General features: G+C 49.0%; 1 protein-coding gene across 1 annotated transcript; it reads left to right on the forward strand.

Moving 5' to 3' along the window:
* Positions 1-607: 607 nt before the first annotated feature.
* Positions 608-18,244, forward strand: cstf1 (cleavage stimulation factor, 3' pre-RNA, subunit 1). Its single transcript, XM_055912359.1, has 6 exons — positions 608-715; positions 1,245-1,442; positions 1,908-2,185; positions 3,510-3,707; positions 9,013-9,194; positions 17,895-18,244. Exons 2-6 carry the CDS (start codon positions 1,274-1,276, stop codon positions 18,118-18,120), a joined length of 1,053 nt encoding a protein of 350 aa, XP_055768334.1. The 5' UTR covers positions 608-715; positions 1,245-1,273; the 3' UTR covers positions 18,121-18,244.
* Positions 18,245-20,218: the final 1,974 nt, after the last annotated feature.

Below are 20,218 nucleotides of genomic sequence, written 5' to 3' on the forward strand. Positions count from 1 at the left end.
AGCTCGGGAACAAATGGTGCTTTCAAGACAACTGGGAACTCTGAAAAAAACCTGAGGTCAAATCATGACGTCAGTGATCTTCAGGTTGGAAAGTCAGAGCGCTAGAAAGATGCCAGAGTGTCCGACTTGGAACTCCAAGTTGGATGACCGTTCAAAACTATTTTTCCCAGTTGGAGATGGCTGATGAATGGCTGAGTTGCCAGTTGTTTGGAACACTGCAAAAACAGAAATAAGAATGTTTGGAAAGGACGTCTCCATTCAAGTCAGTGATGGCATAATGGGTGGACTGGCAGCCATTTTGAGTGTACCCATGCAAGAAAGTAAAAGCGGGAAGTGCACCCTTCAAACTGTGCTGTGTGATTTGTTGAGTTAACTCAATTGATATTACAAAACATAAATGTCATTGCATGTGCCATCAGTTAGCATTATTTGAATGAACATTCTACATTACCATGTAAATCCAGCATCAGTTGATAGAACATTCCAAATTACCATGGAAATGATTGCAACACAATAACAGGCAGCCATTTTGAGTGTACCCGTTTGTTTACCAGGCAGGGTAAGAGCTTCTAAGGACGTTCTATTCATTGTCATTTCCATGGTCAAAACACACGCCCCGTTACGTACTGACGCATAAATGTGACACGTGATGCAAGTGACGTAGTTACGCAGCGCATGCTTTGTAACCCCAGGCGCCCATTGAACCAAGGCAAAGGTATTTTGCAACATTTGAAAGGTTTTATGTATGTAGCTAACGTTTCTTTAAGTTTGATACATTTTCTTGATATTCGTGTTGTGTTATACACAATCGCACTCAATAAAACCAAGTTTTAACCCGTTTGGTGCAGTCGTTGCTTGCACAATGTTGGGCTAGTTAGCAAGCAGTAGATAACGTTAAATGAAAAGGCATTCATTGAGTTTATTTGATTTTACTTCCCTAAACTCGGTTGGTTATTATTGAAAACATAAGGTGCTTGTTAACAGTTTGTACGGCCTACGATTTATGTTTGTAATGTGAATGTTACGAATGGTTTTGTTGTCGTAGCTAGCTATCTTGCGTTGTAGGTCCCGTTGGTATGCTAACGTTAGTTACTTAACCAGCCACAAGTGGGCTTCCATAGTATTCGCATGATAGTCGAGCTTTCTTGCTAGCTAGTTAAAGTTATAGAAGTTGAAGAGTCCATGATAAAAAAACGATTTTGATTTGTAGCAAATAATAATGACCATGTTTTGATCGATTTCAGCCAAGTTCGTTGAAGAAGCCTGAGCGGAGATGTATCGTCCCAAACCGACGCTGCGGGACCGGCAGCACCTGTACCGGCTGATCATCAGCCAGTTGCTGTATGACGGTTACACCAACATCGCCAACAACCTCATCACAGAGGTGAAGCCACAGAGCGTCGTGTCGCCCTCTGAGAACCTCATGCAGCTGGCCAAGATAGGTGAGTGGGTAGTGGACTAGCTCGTAGGACAATGCTAGCTACATGTCGTTGTTTTGGAACTGTACTGCTCCGCTGTTTCGTCCATCCCTCCATCCCGTCGTCCCAAGACATTGCGAATGGCGACAGTGTAGTTTGCTAGATAAATGTCTGTAGTGTTGTGTCACTGTTTTAATCAACTGTATTGCTCCATTCACCCCCCCCCCAGGGCACGGAGAATGGTGACTGTGGTGCAGTAGATCGCTCAATGTCTGCAGTTGACTGTATCTCTCCATCCACCTCCTCTCTCCAGGCATGGAGAACGATGACAGCACGGTGCAGTAGATAGGTCAATGTCTGCAGTTGACTGTATCTCTCCATCCACCTCCTCTCTCCAGGCATGGAGAACGATGACAGCACGGTGCAGTAGATAGGTCAATGTCTGCAGTTGACTATACAATTATACAATCATCCACCTCCTCTCTCCAGGCATGGAGAACGATGACAGCGCAGTGCAGTATGCCATCGGGCGGTCTGACACGGTGGCACCAGGAGTTGGCATCGACCTGGAGTTTGACGCTGATGTCCAGTCCATGTCCCCCGAGGCGTCTGAGTACGAGACTTGTTACGTGACGTCACATAAGGGTCCGTGTCGCGTCGCCACCTATAGCCGGGACGGGCAGCTCATTGCTACGGGCTCTGCAGACGCCTCCATCAAAGTCCTGGACACAGAGCGTATGCTGGCCAAGAGTGCCATGCCCATAGAGGTGAGACAGGGGGCTCTATCTGACATTGTAGCCTATTCCCTGTGTAGTGCACTACTGTTGACATTTTTTACATTTTACATTTTGTTTTTACATTTGAGTCATTTAGCAGACGCTCTTATCCAGAGCGACTTACAGTAGAGTGCATACATTTTATTACATTATACATACTGAGACAAGGATATCCCTACCGGCCAAACCCTCCCTAACCCGGACGACGCTATGCCAATTGTGCGTCGCCGCACGGACCTCCCGGTTGCGGCCGGCTGCGACAGAGCCTGGGCGTGAACCCAGAGACTCTGGTGGCGCAGCTAGCACTGCGATGCAGTGCCCTAGACCACTGCACCACCCGGGAGGCCAGTTGGTCTAGGGCACTGAACCGAGCCTTGGTTGTATTCACTAGCAACTAAACAGGGAGGGTAGTGTTGTCGCGATACCAGCATTTTGACTTCGCTACCAGGTTTAGTATCACAATACTCGATACCACATAAAGGTCTAGGAGCCAAAGTCACAGAATGGCTCTTGATCCAGACAAACTCAGCTACTGCTCTGATCAAACAGTGGCCATCTTTTTGAGTTCAATATCATTACATTTGTATGAAAAACATTTTAGAAAGCCATGTGTGCATTAGGTGAATCAATTATACAATCAATTTGATTTTTATTTTTACCAATCTAACCACAAAACAACAATGGTAATCATTTATTTGAATGGTAAATCTGATGACATATAATTTTATTGTACTTTTCAACATTCTGCATAAAAGAAGCAAGCTCTTATTTTTTTAAAGTGTGGTTGGCTCTTTTTATTTATTTACGTTTTAAGAAATGTCATTCGAAGGCAGAATGTGGCTGTATAATCTGACTTTGTAGCTGTTGAATCTAGCGCAAACCAGACGGGAGGCAAAGGAATCGTTTTTGGTGACAGCCAGCTTTGAAATCGGCATATATTGCCTTGTGGTTTCATATCACAAACAATTTACTAGGGTGTTTAATTCAGCTGTCAACTAGCAAGGAAAGTTAGCCTTCAGCACTTCGTTCTATAAAGGGGCTGCTCTGTTAGACAGACTTCAGCCTCTCAATCACATGAGACATTTGACAGACGTACCGAATGTAACAAATTCTAGCACCGAAACGTTGTTTTTTTGTATCGGGGGGAAAATACAGAAGTTTTTGTATACCATGCAAACACTACGAGAGAGACCTACCTGGATTTGTCTAATAACGCTTGTTTTAGTGTTCTGCCGTGTGCTGTAATAAGACCTAGGTGATCAGAACGTTCTGGAGAATTCTGTACGCGATGTAGTAATGTTCCTGTGTGTTCTAGGTGATGATGAATGAGACGGCCCAGCAGAACATGGAGAACCACCCTGTGATCAGAACACTGTACGACCACGTGGATGAGGTCACGTGTCTGGCGTTCCACCCCACGGAACAGATCCTGGCGTCTGGGTCACGTGACTACACCCTCAAACTGTTTGACTACTCCAAGCCCTCTGCCAAGAGAGCCTTCAAACATGTACAGGTAACAACAGAGTACCCTTAGACTGGTACAGGTAACAACAGAGTACCCTTAGACTGGTACAGGTAACAACAGAGTACCCTTAGACTGGTACAGGTAACAACAGAGTACCCTTAGACTGGTACAGGTAACAACAGAGTACCCTTAGACTGGTACAGGTAACAACAGAGTACCCTTAGACTGGTACAGGTAACAACAGAGTACCCTTAGACTGGTACAGGTAACAACAGAGTACCCTTAGACTGGTACAGGTAACAACAGAGTACCCTTAGACTGGTACAGGTAACAACAGAGTACCCTTAGACTGGTACAGGTAACAACAGAGTACCCTTAGACTGGTACAGGTAACAACAGAGTACCCTTAGACTGGTACAGGTAACAACAGAGTACCCTTAGACTGGTACAGGTAACAACAGAGTACCCTTAGACTGGTACAGGTAACAACAGAGTACCCTTAGACTGGTACAGGTAACAACAGAGTACCCTTAGACTGGTACAGGTAACAACAGAGTACCCTTAGACTGGTACAGGTAACAACAGAGTACCCTTAGACTGGTACAGGTAACAACAGAGTACCCTTAGACTGGTACAGGTAACAACAGAGTACCCTTAGACTGGTACAGGTAACAACAGAGTACCCTTAGACTGGTACAGGTAACAACAGAGTACCCTTAGACTGGTACAGGTAACAACAGAGTACCCTTAGACTGGTACAGGTAACAACAGAGTACCCTTAGACTGGTACAGGTAACAACAGAGTACCCTTAGACTGGTACAGGTAACAACAGAGTACCCTTAGACTGGTACAGGTAACAACAGAGGTGGGGCCTTTAGACTGGTACAGGTAACAACAGAGGTGGGGCCTTTAGACTGGTACAGGTAACAACAGAGTACCTTTAGACTGGTACAGGTAACAACAGAGTACCTTTAGACTGGTACAGGTAACAACAGAGTACCCTTAGACTGGTACAGGTAACAACAGAGGTGGGGCCTTTAGACTGGTACAGGTAACAACAGAGGTGGGGCCTTTAGACTGGTACAGGTAACAACAGAGTACCTTTAGACTGGTACAGGTAACAACAGAGTACCTTTAGACTGGTACAGGTAACAACAGAGTACCCTTAGACTGGTACAGGTAACAACAGAGGTGGGGCCTTTAGACTGGTACAGGTAACAACAGAGGTGGGGCCTTTAGACTGGTACAGGTAACAACAGAGTACCTTTAGACTGGTACAGGTAACAACAGAGTACCTTTAGACTGGTACAGGTAACAACAGAGTACCTTTAGACTGGTACAGGTAACAACAGAGTACCTTTAGACTGGTACAGGTAACAACAGAGTACCTTTAGACTGGTACAGGTAACAACAGAGTACCTTTAGACTGGTACAGGTAACAACAGAGTACCTTTAGACTGGTACAGGTAACAACAGAGTACCTTTAGACTGGTGCAGGTAACAACAGAGTACCTTTAGACTGGTACAGGTAACAACAGAGGTGGGGCCTTTAGACTGGTACAAGTGACAACAGAGGTGGGGCCTTTAGACTGGTACAGGTGACAACAGAGGTGGGGTCTTTAGACTGGTACAGGTAACAACAGAGGTGGGGTCTTTAGACTGGTACAGGTAACAACAGAGTACCTTTAGACTGGTACAGGTGACAACAGAGGTGGGGCCTTTAGACTGGTACAGGTAACAACAGAGTACCTTTAGACTGGTACAGGTGACAACAGAGGTGGGGCCTTTAGACTGGTACAGGTGACAACAGAGTACCTTTAGACTGGTACAGGTGACAACAGAGGTGGGGTCTTTAGACTGGTACAGGTAACAACAGAGTACCTTTAGACTGGTACAGATGACAACAGAGGTGGGGTCTTTAGACTGGTACAGGTAACAACAGAGTACCTTTAGACTGGTACAGGTAACAACAGAGTACCTTTAGACTGGTACAGGTAACAACAGAGTACCTTTAGACTGGTACAGGTAACAACAGAGGTGGGGCCTTTAGACTGGTACAGGTAACAACAGAGTACCTTTAGACTGGTACAGGTGACAACAGAGGTGGGGCCTTTAGACTGGTACAGGTGACAACAGAGTACCTTTAGACTGGTACAGGTAACAACAGAGTACCTTTAGACTGGTACAGGTAACAACAGAGTACCTTTAGACTGGTACAGGTGACAACAGAGGTGGGGCCTTTAGACTGGTACAGGTAACAACAGAGGTGGGGCCTTTAGACTGGTACAGGTGACAACAGAGGTGGGGCCTTTAGACTGGTACAGGTAACAACAGAGGTGGGGCCTTTAGACTGGTACAGGTAACAACAGAGGTGGGGCCTTTAGACTGGTACAGGTAACAACAAGGTGGGGCCTTTAGACTGGTACAGGTGACAACAGAGTACCTTTAGACTGGTACAGGTGACAACAGAGGTGGGGCCTTTAGACTGGTACAGGTAACAACAGAGGTGGGGCCTTTAGACTGGTACAGGTGACAACAGAGGTGGGGCCTTTAGACTGGTACAGGTGACAACAGAGGTGGGGCCTTTAGACTGGTACAGGTGACAACAGAGGTGGGGCCTTTAGACTGGTACAGGTGACAACAGAGTACCTTTAGACTGGTACAGGTAACAACAGAGTACCTTTAGACTGGTACAGGTAACAACAGAGTACCTTTAGACTGGTACAGGTAACAACAGAGTACCTTTAGACTGGTACAGGTGACAACAGAGGTGGGGCCTTTAGACTGGTACAGGTAACAACAGAGTACCTTTAGACTGGTACAGGTGACAACAGAGGTCGGGCCTTTAGACTGGTACAGGTGACAACAGAGGTGGGGCCTTTAGACTGGTACAGGTAACAACAGAGGTGGGGCCTTTAGACTGGTACAGGTAACAACAGAGGTGGGGCCTTTAGACTGGTACAGGTGACAACAGAGGTGGGGCCTTTAGACTGGTACAGGTGACAACAGAGGTGGGGCCTTTAGACTGGTACAGGTGACAACAGAGGTGGGGCCTTTAGACTGGTACAGGTGACAACAGAGGTGGGGCCTTTAGACTGGTACAGGTGACAACAGAGGTGGGGCCTTTAGACTGGTACAGGTAACAACAGAGTTGGGGCCTTTAGACTGGTACAGGTAACAACAGAGTACCTTTAGACTGGTACAGGTAACAGAGGTGGGGCCTTTAGACTGGTACAGGTAACAACAGAGTACCTTTAGACTGGTACAGGTAACAACAGAGTACCTTTAGACTGGTACAGGTGACAACAGAGTACCTTTAGACTGGTACAGGTGACAACAGAGTACCTTTAGACTGGTACAGGTGACAACAGAGTACCTTTAGACTGGTACAGGTAACAACAGAGTACCTTTAGACTGGTACAGGTGACAACAGAGGTGGGGCCTTTAGACTGGTACAGGTGACAACAGAGTACCTTTAGACTGGTACAGGTGACAACAGAGTACCTTTAGACTGGTACAGGTGACAACAGAGTACCTTTAGACTGGTACAGGTAACAACAGAGTACCTTTAGACTGGTACAGGTGACAACAGAGGTGGGGCCTTTAGACTGGTACAGGTGACAACAGAGTACCTTTAGACTGGTACAGGTAACAACAGAGTACCTTTAGACTGGTACAGGTGACAACAGAGGTGGGGTCTTTAGACTGGTACAGGTGACAACGTTATCTCCTCTCAGATTGAGGTTTAAAACAGATACAATCTGAGAGGATATAGAGAGATAATGTCTGTTTTAAACCTTTGTCTCCTCTCAGATTGTCTGTTTGTGTAGACAGTGATGGGAGCTGGGGGGTGGGCAGAACCTATAGAAAACAGGAAGTTACATTTAATGTGTTGTATTGAGTAGAGAGATCAGGGGTTTGGGCAGAACCTATATGAAACAGGAAGTTACATTTAATGTGTTGTATTGAGTAGAGAGATCAGGGGTTTGGGCAGAACCTATATGAAACAGGAAGTTACATTTAATGTGTTGTATTGAGTAGAGAGATCAGGGGTTTGGGCAGAACCTATATGAAACAGGAAGTTACATTTAATGTGTTGTATTGAGTAGAGAGATCAGGGGTTTGGGCAGAACCTATATGAAACAGGAAGTTACATTTAATGTGTTGTATTGAGTAGAGAGATCAGGGGTTTGGGCAGAACCTATAGAAAACAGGAAGTTACATTTAATGTGTTGTAGAGAGATCAGGGGTTTGGGCAGAACCTATATGAAACAGGAAGTTACATTTAATGTGTTGTATTGAGTAGAGAGATCAGGGGTTTGGGCAGAACCTATATGAAACAGGAAGTTACATTTAATGTGTTGTATTGAGTAGAGAGATCAGGGGTTTGGGCAGAACCTGTAGGAAACAGGAAGTTACATTTAATGTGTTGTATTAAGTAGAGAGATCAGGGGTTTGGGCAGAACCTATAGGAAACAGGAAGTTACATTTAATGTGTTGTATTGAGTAGAGAGATCAGGGGTTTGGGCAGAACCTATAGGAAACAGGAAGTTACATTTAATGTGTTGTATTGAGTAGAGAGATCAGGGGTTTGGGCAGAACCTATAGGAAACAGGAAGTTACATTTAATGTGTTGTATTGAGTAGAGAGATCAGGGGTTTGGGCAGAACCTATAGAAACAGGAAGTTACATTTAATGTGTTGTATTGAGTAGAGAGATCAGGGGTTTGGGCAGAACCTATAGGAAACAGGAAGTTACATTTAATGTGTTGTATTAAGTAGAGAGATCAGGGGTTTGGGCAGAACCTATAGAAACAGGAAGTTACATTTAATGTGTTGTATTGAGTAGAGAGATCAGGGGTTTGGGCAGAACCTATAGGAAACAGGAAGTTACATTTAATGTGTTGTATTGAGTAGAGAGATCAGGGGTTTGGGCAGAACCTATAGGAAACAGGAAGTCACATTTAATGTGTTGTAGAGAGATCAGGGGTTTGGGCAGAACCTATAGGAAACAGGAAGTTACATTTAATGTGTTGTAGAGAGATCAGGGGTTTGGACAGAACCTATAGGTAACAGGAAGTTAAATTTAATGTGTTGTATTTAGTAGAGAGATCAGGGGTTTGGGCAGAACCGGTAGGAAACGGGAACAGGCGTGCTGGGCTGGCGGGGAAAACCTGTGGTATCATCATACTACTTGGTGAGAATTGGCCTTGTATCACATAGTTAGTAAAATGTGTGACAACGCTGCTCTGAAAAATAATAATATAATTGCCACCTTATTGAGCCCAGCCGTTAGCAACCCTGGATTAGATATACTAACGGTAGTGTGTGTCTCTGTGTCTGCTCCCCACAGGAAGCGGAAATGCTGCGGGCCATCTCCTTCCACCCGTCAGGAGACTTCCTTTTGGTGGGGACGCAGCACCCGACCCTCCGCCTCTACGACGTTAACACCTTCCAATGCTTCGTCTCCTGCAACCCTCTAGACCAGCACACCGACACCATCAGTGGGGTCAACTACAACCCTAATGCTAACAGGTAACCCTGACCTCTAACCCTCTAGACCAGCATACTGACCCCATCAGTGGAGTCGACTACAACCCTAATGCTAACAGGTAACCCTGACCTCTAACCCTCTAGACCAGCATACTGACCCCATCAGTGGAGTCGACTACAACCCTAATGCTAACAGGTAACCCTGACCCCTGACCTCTAACCCTCTAGACCAGCATACTGACCCCATCAGTGGAATCGACTACAACCCTAATGCTAACAGGTAACCCTGACCCCTGACCTCTAACCCTCTAGACCAGCATACTGACCCCATCAGTGGAGTCCACTACAACCCTAATGCTAACAGGTAACCCTGACCTTTAACCCTCTAGACCAGCATACTGACCCCATCAGTGGAGTCGACTACAACCCTAATGCTAACAGGTAACCCTGACCTCTAACCCTCTAGACCAGCATACTGACCCCATCAGTGGAGTCCACTACAACCCTAATGCTAACAGGTAACCCTGACCTCTAACCCTCTAGACCAGCATACTGACCCCATCAGTGGAGTCCACTACAACCCTAATGCTAACAGGTAACCCTGACCTTTAACCCTCTAGACCAGCATACTGACCCCATCAGTGGAGTCGACTACAACCCTAATGCTAACAGGTAACCCTGACCTCTAACCCTCTAGACCAGCATACTGACCCCATCAGTGGAGTCCACTACAACCCTAATGCTAACAGGTAACCCTGACCTTTAACCCTCTAGACCAGCATACTGACCCCATCAGTGGAGTCGACTACAACCCTAATGCTAACAGGTAACCCTGACCTCTAACCCTCTAGACCAGCATACTGACCCCATCAGTGGAGTCGACTACAACCCTAATGCTAACAGGTAACCCTGACCCCTGACCTCTAACCCTCTAGACCAGCATACTGACCCCATCAGTGGAATCGACTACAACCCTAATGCTAACAGGTAACCCTGACCCCTGACCTCTAACCCTCTAGACCAGCATACTGACCCCATCAGTGGAGTCCACTACAACCCTAATGCTAACAGGTAACCCTGACCTTTAACCCTCTAGACCAGCATACTGACCCCATCAGTGGAGTCGACTACAACCCTAATGCTAACAGGTAACCCTGACCTCTAACCCTCTAGACCAGCATACTGACCCCATCAGTGGAGTCCACTACAACCCTAATGCTAACAGGTAACCCTGACCTCTAACCCTCTAGACCAGCATACTGACCCCATCAGTGGAGTCCACTACAACCCTAATGCTAACAGGTAACCCTGACCTTTAACCCTCTAGACCAGCATACTGACCCCATCAGTGGAGTCGACTACAACCCTAATGCTAACAGGTAACCCTGACCTCTAACCCTCTAGACCAGCATACTGACCCCATCAGTGGAGTCCACTACAACCCTAATGCTAACAGGTAACCCTGACCTTTAACCCTCTAGACCAGCATACTGACCCCATCAGTGGAGTCGACTACAACCCTAATGCTAACAGGTAACCCTGACCTCTAACCCTCTAGACCAGCATACTGACCCCATCAGTGGAGTCCACTACAACCCTAATGCTAACAGGTAACCCTGACCTTTAACCCTCTAGACCAGCATACTGACCCCATCAGTGGAGTCGACTACAACCCTAATGCTAACAGGTAACCCTGACCCCTGACCTCTAACCCTCTAGACCAGCATACTGACCCCATCAGTGGAGTCCACTACAACCCTAATGCTAACAGGTAACCCTGACCTTTAACCCTCTAGACCAGCATACTGACCCCATCAGTGGAGTCGACTACAACCCTAATGCTAACAGGTAACCCTGACCCCTGACCTCTAACCCTCTAGACCAGCATACTGACCCCATCAGTGGAGTCGACTACAACCCTAATGCTAACAGGTAACCCTGACCTTTAACCCTCTAGACCAGCATACTGACCCCATCAGTGGAGTCGACTACAACCCTAATGCTAACAGGTAACCCTGACCTTTAACCCTCTAGACCAGCATACTGACCCCATCAGTGGAGTCGACTACAACCCTAATGCTAACAGGTAACCCTGACCTCTAACCCTCTAGACCAGCATACTGACCCCATCAGTGGAGTCGACTACAACCCTAATGCTAACAGGTAACCCTGACCCCTGACCTCTAACCCTCTAGACCAGCATACTGACCCCATCAGTGGAGTCGACTACAACCCTAATGCTAACAGGTAACCCTGACCCCTGACCTCTAACCCTCTAGACCAGCATACTGACCCCATCAGTGGAGTCGACTACAACCCTAATGCTAACAGGTAACCCTGACCTTTAACCCTCTAGACCAGCATACTGACCCCATCAGTGGAGTCCACTACAACCCTAATGCTAACAGGTAACCCTGACCTTTAACCCTCTAGACCAGCATACTGACCCCATCAGTGGAGTCCACTACAACCCTAATGCTAACAGGTAACCCTGACCTCTAACCCTCTAGATCCGATATTCCCACACTGGGGTGCAATGCCGTCGGGGGTACGGCAAAAAAAAATGGGATTCACATTTTAAAATAAATATAATAATAATTAATTCACATGTTCAAACAGTCCCTTGATATTTTCCAACGGGGCTGTACATTTTGAGTACGTTTGGGTGAGGTTTTTATCTCGCCTGAGTCGCCTCGTTTCACTGCCAAAATTACAATTTAACCATCTAGTGTTCAGCGAAATAACAGCACAATGTCAAATACATGTAGTCAAATAATTAACATCCAATCACATTAACCGTTACTCTCTCGCCGGAAACCTTCACTCTTGCTTAGACATTTAGAAACGAAACATGACAATTTGAAAAATAAGCCGCGGGAGTTTTTTGAGCGAGAATATCGACGACTTTTGAGTAGTACGACGTGTATAAAAGCAACAGATGCCATTAATAAGGGGCTAGAAGAGTCTTATATGGTGTGACACCGAGTGGCTAGGACAGGCAAGCCCCATACTATTGTGGAAGACTGGCTAGGACAGGCCAGCCCCATACTATTGTGGAAGACTGGCTAGGACAGGCCAGCCCCATACTATTGTGGAGGACTGGCTAGGACAGGCCAGCCCCATACTATTGTGGAGGACTGGCTAGGACAGGCCAGCCCCATACTATTGTGGAAGACTGGCTAGGACAGGCAAGCCCCCATACTATTGTGGAAGACTGGCTAGGACAGGCAAGCCCCCATACTATTGTGGAGGACTGGCTAGGACAGGCCAGCCCCATACTATTGTGGAAGACTGGCTAGGACAGGCAAGCCCCCATACTATTGTGGAAGACTGGCTAGGACAGGCAAGCCCCCATACTATTGTGGAAGACTGGCTAGGACAGGCCAGCCCCATACTATTGTGGAAGACTGGCTAGGACAGGCAAGCCCCCATACTATTGTGGAAGACTGGCTAGGACAGGCAAGCCCCATACTATTGTGGAGGACTGGCTAGGACAGGCCAGCCCCATACTATTGTGGAAGACTGGCTAGGACAGGCAAGCCCCATACTATTGTGGAAGACTGGCTAGGACAGGCCAGCCCCATACTATTGTGGAAGACTGGCTAGGACAGGCAAGCCCCATACTATTGTGGAGGACTGGCTAGGACAGGCCAGCCCCATACTATTGTGGAAGACTGGCTAGGACAGGCAAGCCCCATACTATTGTGGAAGACTGGCTAGGACAGGCCAGCCCCATACTATTGTGGAAGACTGGCTAGGACAGGCAAGCCCCATACTATTGTGGAGGACTGGCTAGGACAGGCAAGCCCCATACTATTGTGGAGGACTGGCAAGGACAGGCAAGCCCCATACTATTGTGGAGGACTGGCTAGAACAGGCAAGCCCCATACTATTGTGGAGGACTGGCTAGAACAGGCAAGCCCCATACTATTGTGGAGGACTGGCTAGGACAGGCAAGCCCCATACTATTGTGGGGGACTGGCTAGGACAGGCAAGCCCCATACTATTGTGGGGGACTTAATTCTTCCTGCTGCGGCGGACATGGCTGGGACAATGCTGGGGGGAAAAGCCCCAAAAAACTATACAGACACTGACTTCATCAAACAACACTGTTTCACGATGCATCAGTGACGTGGCAGGAGATGTTGGCAGGAGATATTTTGAAACAATTACTGCTTCACATACAAGCCAGTGAATTATATGCGTTACAGCTGGATGAGTCAACAGACGTGGCGGGCTTGGCACAGGTCCTGGTATATGTCCGTTACGTTTATGGGGGGTCAATTAAGGAAGACATCCTCTTCTGCAAACCACTGAAAACCATGACAACAGGAGATAATATTTATAAAGTCCTGGACAGCTTTTGTGACATCAAATGGACTTTGGTGGTCAAGATGTGATGGTATCTGTACTGATGGCACAAAAGCCATGACAGGGAGACATAGTGGAGTGGTAATGTGCGTGCAAGCAGTTGCTCCCGACGCCACCTGGGTACACTGCAGCATCCACCCAGAGGCTCTCGCTGCCGACGCCACTTGGGAACACTGCAGCGTCCACCAAGAGGCTCTTGCTGCCGACGCCACTTGGGTAGAACTGCAGCGTCCACCGAGAGGCTCTTGCTGCCAAGGGAATGCCTGACAGCTTGAAAGACGTTTTGGACACTACAGTGAAAACGGTTAACTTTGTTAAAGCAAGGCCCCTGAACTCTCGTGTATTTTCTGCACTATGCAATGACATGGGCAGTGACCATGTAACGCTTTTACAACATACAGAAGTGCGCTGCTTATCAAGGGGCAAAGTATTGACACATTTTTAATTGAGAGATGAGCTTAAAGTTATCTTTACTGACCATGATTTTCACTTGTCTGACTGCTTGCATGATGACAAGTTTCTCACACGACTGGCCTACCTGGGTGATGTTTTTTCTCCCCTGAATGAACTGAATCTAGGATTACAGGGACTCTCCACAACTATATTCTGTGTGCGGGACAAAATTGAGGCTATGATTTAAGAAGATGGAGCTCTTCTCTGTCTGCATTAACTTCATATGGCTGCAGGGGCAGTATTGAGTAGCTTGGATGAAAGAGGTGCCCAGAGTAAACGGCCTGCTCCTCAGTCATAGTTGCTAGTGTAACGGATGTGAAATGGCTAGCTAGTTAGCGGGTACGCGCTACTAGCGTTTCAATCAGTTACGTCACTTGCTCTGAAACCTAGATGTAGTGTTGCCCCTTGCTCTGCAAGGGCCGCGGCCTTTGTGGAGCGATGGGTAACGACGATGCTTCGTGGGCGACCGTTGTTGATGTGTGCAGAGGGTCCCTGGTTCGCGCCCGGGTCGGGGCGAGGGGACGTACTAAAGTTATACTGTTACACTAATATATGCATATTATTATTCATATTGGATAGAAAACACTCTGAAGTTTCTAAAACTGTTTGAATGATGTCTGTGAGTATAACAGAACTCATATGGCAGGCAAAAACCTGAGAAGTTCCACTTCCTGTTTGAATTTTTTCTGAGGTGGCAGATTTTCAACCAAGCTCTCGTTGAAATTACAGCGAGATATGGATGGGTTTTCATTTCCTACGGCTTCCACTAGATGTCAACAGTCTGTAGAACTTTGTCTGATGACTCTAATGTGAAGTGGGTCCGAAGGAGACAGGAATGAGTAATCACTTCCACGGGCTGATCACGCATTCACCATGCGCCTTCACATGAGGAGGACCTCCGTTCCACCGCTCTTCTGAAGTCAATCTAATTCTCCTGTTGGAACGTTATTCAAGATGTATGTTAATTTTGTCAATAGGGGGGCGCTGTTTTCACTTTGGAAAAAATCGTGCCCAAATTTAAACGGCCTCGTACTCTGTTCTAGATCATACAATATGCATATTATTATTACTATTGGATAGAAAACACTGTTACACACAATTACACAGGTACTTTCCCGAAACGGATGACACAAACAACTGGATTCATTATCCCTTTCATGCCCTGCATCCACTTACCGATATCTGAACAAGAGATTCTAATCGAAATTGCAACAAGTGGTTCTGTGAAAAAGGAATTTAATCAGAAGCAACTGCCAGATTTCTGGATTGGTCTGCGCTCAGAGTGTCCTGCCTTGGCAAATCATGCTGTTAAGACACTGTTGAATGTTTGATGTTTGGGTACGGGACTATATAGTTTTAGAGGGGGTACGGGACTATAAAAGGTTTGGGGACCACTGGTCTAGAGCAGACGGATGACTTTCCCTCGTTCCTGTCCGTTTGATAACGGACCGTTCTAAACATTTAACATGTTAGCAAAGACCAGATTTAAACTGAGAATCGTCTGAATGGTGAACATGGGATCACTTGATGAGAGAACAGAGTGTGCAGCCTGAGGAATAGAGCGCCTTTCTAGTGACTTTCTCAAATCATCAATAGCCTCATGGTCGTCATTCAGCTCATGGTTCAGGCCGATTAGTTCCAGTGAAGGGATATCTTAGTTACAGCATACAATGACATTCTAGATGATTCTGTGCTTCCAACTTTGTGGCAACAGTTTGGGGAAGGCCCTTTCCTGTTTCAGCATGACAATGCCCCCGTGCACAAAGCGATGTCCATACAGATATGGTTTGTCGATCGGTGTGGATGAACATTTATAATTAGGAAAAAACTTTATCCTTTTTATCCCTAATTTGGTGATATCAATCAAGTTTATTTTATATAGCCCTTCGTACATCAGCTAATATCTCGAAGTGCTGTACAGAAACCCAGCCTAAAACCCCAAACAGCAAGCAATGCAGGCGTAGAAGCATGGTGGCTGGGAAAAACTCCCTAGAAAGGCCAAAACCTAGGAAGAAACCTAGAGAGGAACCAGGCTATGAGGGGTGGCCAGTCCTCTTCTGGCTGTGCCGGGTGGAGATTATAACAGAACATGGCCAAAATGTTCATAAATGACCAGCATGGTCAAATAATAATCAGGAATAAATGTCAGTTGGCTTTTTATAGCCGATCATTAAGAGTTGAAAACAGCAGGTCTGGGACAGGTAGCACGTCCGGTGGACAGGTCAGGGTTCCATAACCGCAGGCAGAACAGTTGAAACTGGAACAGCAGCAAGGCCAGGTGGACTGGGGACAGCAAGGAGTCATCATGCCCGGTCGTCCTGACGCATGGTCCTAGGGCTCAGGTCCTCCGAAAGAGAGGAGAGAATTAGAGAGCATACTTAAATTCACACAGGACACTGGATAGGACAGGAGAAGTACTCCAGATATAACCAACTGACCCTAGCCCCCCGACACAGACTACTGCAGCATAAATACTGGAGGCTGAGACAGGAGGGGTCAGGAGACACTGTGGCCCCATCCGATGATACCCCCGGACAGGGCCAAACAGGAAGGATATAACCCCACCCACTTTGCCAAAGCACAGCCCCCGCACCATTAGAGGGATATCTTCAACCGCCAACTTACAATCCTGAGACAAGGCCGAGTATAGCCCACAAAGAACTCCACCACAGCACAAACCAAGGCGGGGCGCCAACCCAGACAGGAAGATCACGTCAGTAACTCAACCCACTCAAGTGACGCACCCCTCCTAGGGCCGGCATGGAAGAGCACCAGTAAGTCAGTGACTCAGCCCCTGTAATAGGGTTAGAGGCAGAGAATCCCAGTGGAGAGAGGGGAACCGGCCAGGCAGAGACAGCAAGGGCGGTTCGTTGCTCCAAAGCCTTTCCGTTCACCTTCACACTCCTGGGCCAGACTACACTGAATTATATGACCTACTGAAGAGATAAGTCTTCAGTAAAGACTTAAAGGTTGAGACCGAGTCTGCGTCTCTCACATGGGTAGGCAGACCATTCCATAAAAATGGAGATCTATAGGAGAAAGCCCTGCCTCCAGCTGTTTGCTTAGAAATTCTAGGGACAATTAGGAGGCCTGCGTCTTGTGACCGTAGCGTACGTGTAGGTATGTACGGCAGGACCAACTCAGAGGACAAACCATTCACAAACAGATATCTTTCCGACAGATAAGATCTAAACCAGGCCAGAACTTGTCCGTGTAGACCAATTTGGGTTTCCAGTCTCTCCAAAAGAATGTGGTGATCGATGGTATCAAAGGTAATCAAAGTGATATTCACTTGGCACTTACAATCTTGTCTCATCGCTACAACTCCCCAACGAGCTTGGGAGAGGCAAAGGTCGAGTCATGTGTCCTCCGAAACATAACCCGCCAAACCACGCTTCTGAACACTTAAGTCAGCTGGATCAATGTGTCGGAGGAAACACCGTTCAATTGACGACTGAAGTCAGCTTGCAGGTGCCAGGCCCGCCACAAGGAATCGCTAGAGCGCAATCAAATGTATTTATTAAAGCCCTTCTTACATCATCTGATCACTAGACTGGCTTAGTCCCTGACCCCTGACCTTAACCCTGACCGTGCCAACAGGTGGGTTCACTAGACTGGCTCAGTCCCCAACCATGACCTTAACCCTGACCGTGCCAACAGGTGGGTTCACTAGACTGGCTCAGTCCCCAACCATGACCTTAACCCTGACCGTGCCAACAGGTGGGTTCACTAGACTGGCTCAGTCCCTGACCCATGACCTTAACCCTGACCGTGCCAACAGGTGGGTTCACTAGACTGGCTCAGTCCCCAACCATGACCTTAACCATGACCTTAACCCTGACCGTGCCAACAGGTGGGTTCACTAGACTGGCTCAGTCCCCAACCGTGACCTTAACCCTCTGCTCATTCTGTCTCCAGCTACGTGACGTGCAGTAAGGACGGCAGTATCAAGCTGTGGGACGGCGTGTCCAACCGCTGTGTCATGACGTTTGATAAGGCTCATGACGGGGCAGAGGTCTGTTCCGCTGTCTTCTCCAAGAACTCCAAGTACGTCCTCTCCACCGGGAAAGACTCTGTCGCCAAACTGTGGGAGATCTCCACCGGGCGCCCCCTGGTCAAATACACAGGTAACTCCTTACCCTAACCCCTTACCACAGACACTAGCCTTGACCCCTTACCCACAGACACTAGCCTTGACCCCTTACCCCCAGACACTAGCCTTGACCCCTTACCACAGACACTAGCCTTGACCCCTTACCACAGACACTAGCCTTGACCCCTTACCACAGACACTAGCCTTGACCCCTTACCCCCAGACACTAGCCTTGACCCCTTATCCCCAGACACTAGCCTTGACCCCTTACCCCCAGACACTAGCCTTGACCCCTTACCACAGACACTAGCCTTGACCCCTTACCACAGACACTAGCCTTGACCCCTTACCACAGACACTAGCCTTGACCCCTTACCACAGACACTAGCCTTGACCCCCCCCCCCCCCCCAGAGACACTAGCCTTGACCCCTTACCCCCAGACACTAGCCTTGACCCCCCCCCCCAGAGACACTAGCCTTGACCCCTTACCCCCAGAGACACTGCCTTGACCCCCCCCCCCCCAGACACTAGCCTTGACCCCTTACCCCCAGAGACACTAGCCTTGATCCCCCCCCGAGAGACACTAGCCTTGATCCCCCCCCGAGAGACACTAGCCTTGACACCCCCAGAGACACTGGCCTTGACCCCCCCAGAGACACTGGCCTTGACCCCCCCCCCCTTAGACACTAGCCTTGACCCCCCCCCCCCCAGAGACACTAGCCTTGACCCCCCCCAGAGACACTAGCCTTGATCCCCCCCCAGAGACACTAGCCTTGATCCCCCCCAGAGACACTAGCCTTGATCCCCCCCCAGAGACACTAGCCTTGATCCCCCCCCCCGAGACACTAGCCTTGATCCCCCCCCCCCCGAGACACTAGCCTTGACCCCCCCCCCCCCGAGACACTAGCCTTGACCCCCCCGAGACACTAGCCTTGACCCCCCCCGAGAGACACTTGCCTTGACCCCCCCCCCCCTTAGACACTAGCCTTGACCCCCCCCCAGAGACACTTGCCTTGACCCCCCCCCCAGAGACACTGGCCTTGACCCCCCCCCCCCAGAGACACTGGCCTTGATCCCCCCCAGAGACACTGGCCTTGATCCCCCCCCCCCCAGAGACACTGGCCTTGATCCCCCCCCCCCAGAGACACTGGCCTTGACCCCCCCGAGAGACACTGGCCTTGACCCCCCCCCCCCGAGAGACACTGGCCTTGACCCCCCCCCCCCCAGAGACACTGGCCTTGACCCCCCCCCCCAGAGACACTGGCCTTGACCCCCCCCCAGAGACACTGGCCTTGACCCCCCCCCAGAGACACTGGCCTTGACCCCCCCCCCCAGAGACACTGGCCTTGACCCCCCCCCCCCCAGAGACACTAGCCTTGACCCCCCCCCCAGAGACACTAGCCTTGACCCCCCCCCAGAGACACTAGCCTTGACCCCCCCCAGAGACACTAGCCTTGACCCCCCCCCAGAGACACTAGCCTTGACCCCCCCCCAGAGACACTAGCCTTGACCCCCCCCCAGAGACACTAGCCTTGACCCCCCCCCCAGAGACACTAGCCTTGACCCCCCCCCAGAGACACTAGCCTTGACCCCCCCCCAAGAGACACTAGCCTTGACCCCCCCCCCAGAGACACTAGCCTTGACCCCTCCCCAGAGACACTAGCCTTGACCCCCCCCCCAGAGACACTAGCCTTGACCCCCCCCCAGAGACACTAGCCTTGACCCCCCCCCAGAGACACTAGCCTTGACCCCCCCCCCAGAGACACTAGCCTTGACCCCCCCCCCAGAGACACTAGCCTTGACCCCCCCCCCAGAGACACTAGCCTTGACCCCCCCCCCCAGAGACACTAGCCTTGACCCCCCCCCCAGAGACACTAGCCTTGACCCCCCCCCCCCCCAGAGACACTAGCCTTGACCCCCCCCCCCCCAGAGACACTAGCCTTGACCCCCCCCCCCAGAGACACTAGCCTTGATCCCCCCCCCCGAGACACTAGCCTTGATCCCCCCCAGAGACACTAGCCTTGATCCCCCCCCAGAGACACTAGCCTTGACCCCCCCCAGAGACACTAGCCTTGACCCCCCCCAGAGACACTAGCCTTGACCCCCCCCAGAGACACTAGCCTTGGCCCCCCCCCCCCCCCCCCAGAC

This window comes from Salvelinus fontinalis, unplaced genomic scaffold, assembly GCF_029448725.1.
Source record: "Salvelinus fontinalis isolate EN_2023a unplaced genomic scaffold, ASM2944872v1 scaffold_0159, whole genome shotgun sequence".
In the NCBI taxonomy this organism is placed as follows: domain Eukaryota; kingdom Metazoa; phylum Chordata; class Actinopteri; order Salmoniformes; family Salmonidae; genus Salvelinus; species Salvelinus fontinalis.

Coding starts and splice junctions, on each gene's coding strand:
- cstf1 (XM_055912359.1), top strand. CDS start 1,274: ATGTATCGTCCCAAACCGACGCTGCGGGACCGGCAGCACCTGTACCGG. Junction 1,443..1,907: donor CATGCAGCTGGCCAAGATAG/GTGAGTGGGTAG, acceptor TCCTCTCTCCAG/GCATGGAGAACGATGACAGC. Junction 3,708..9,012: donor GAGCCTTCAAACATGTACAG/GTAACAACAGAG, acceptor TGCTCCCCACAG/GAAGCGGAAATGCTGCGGGC.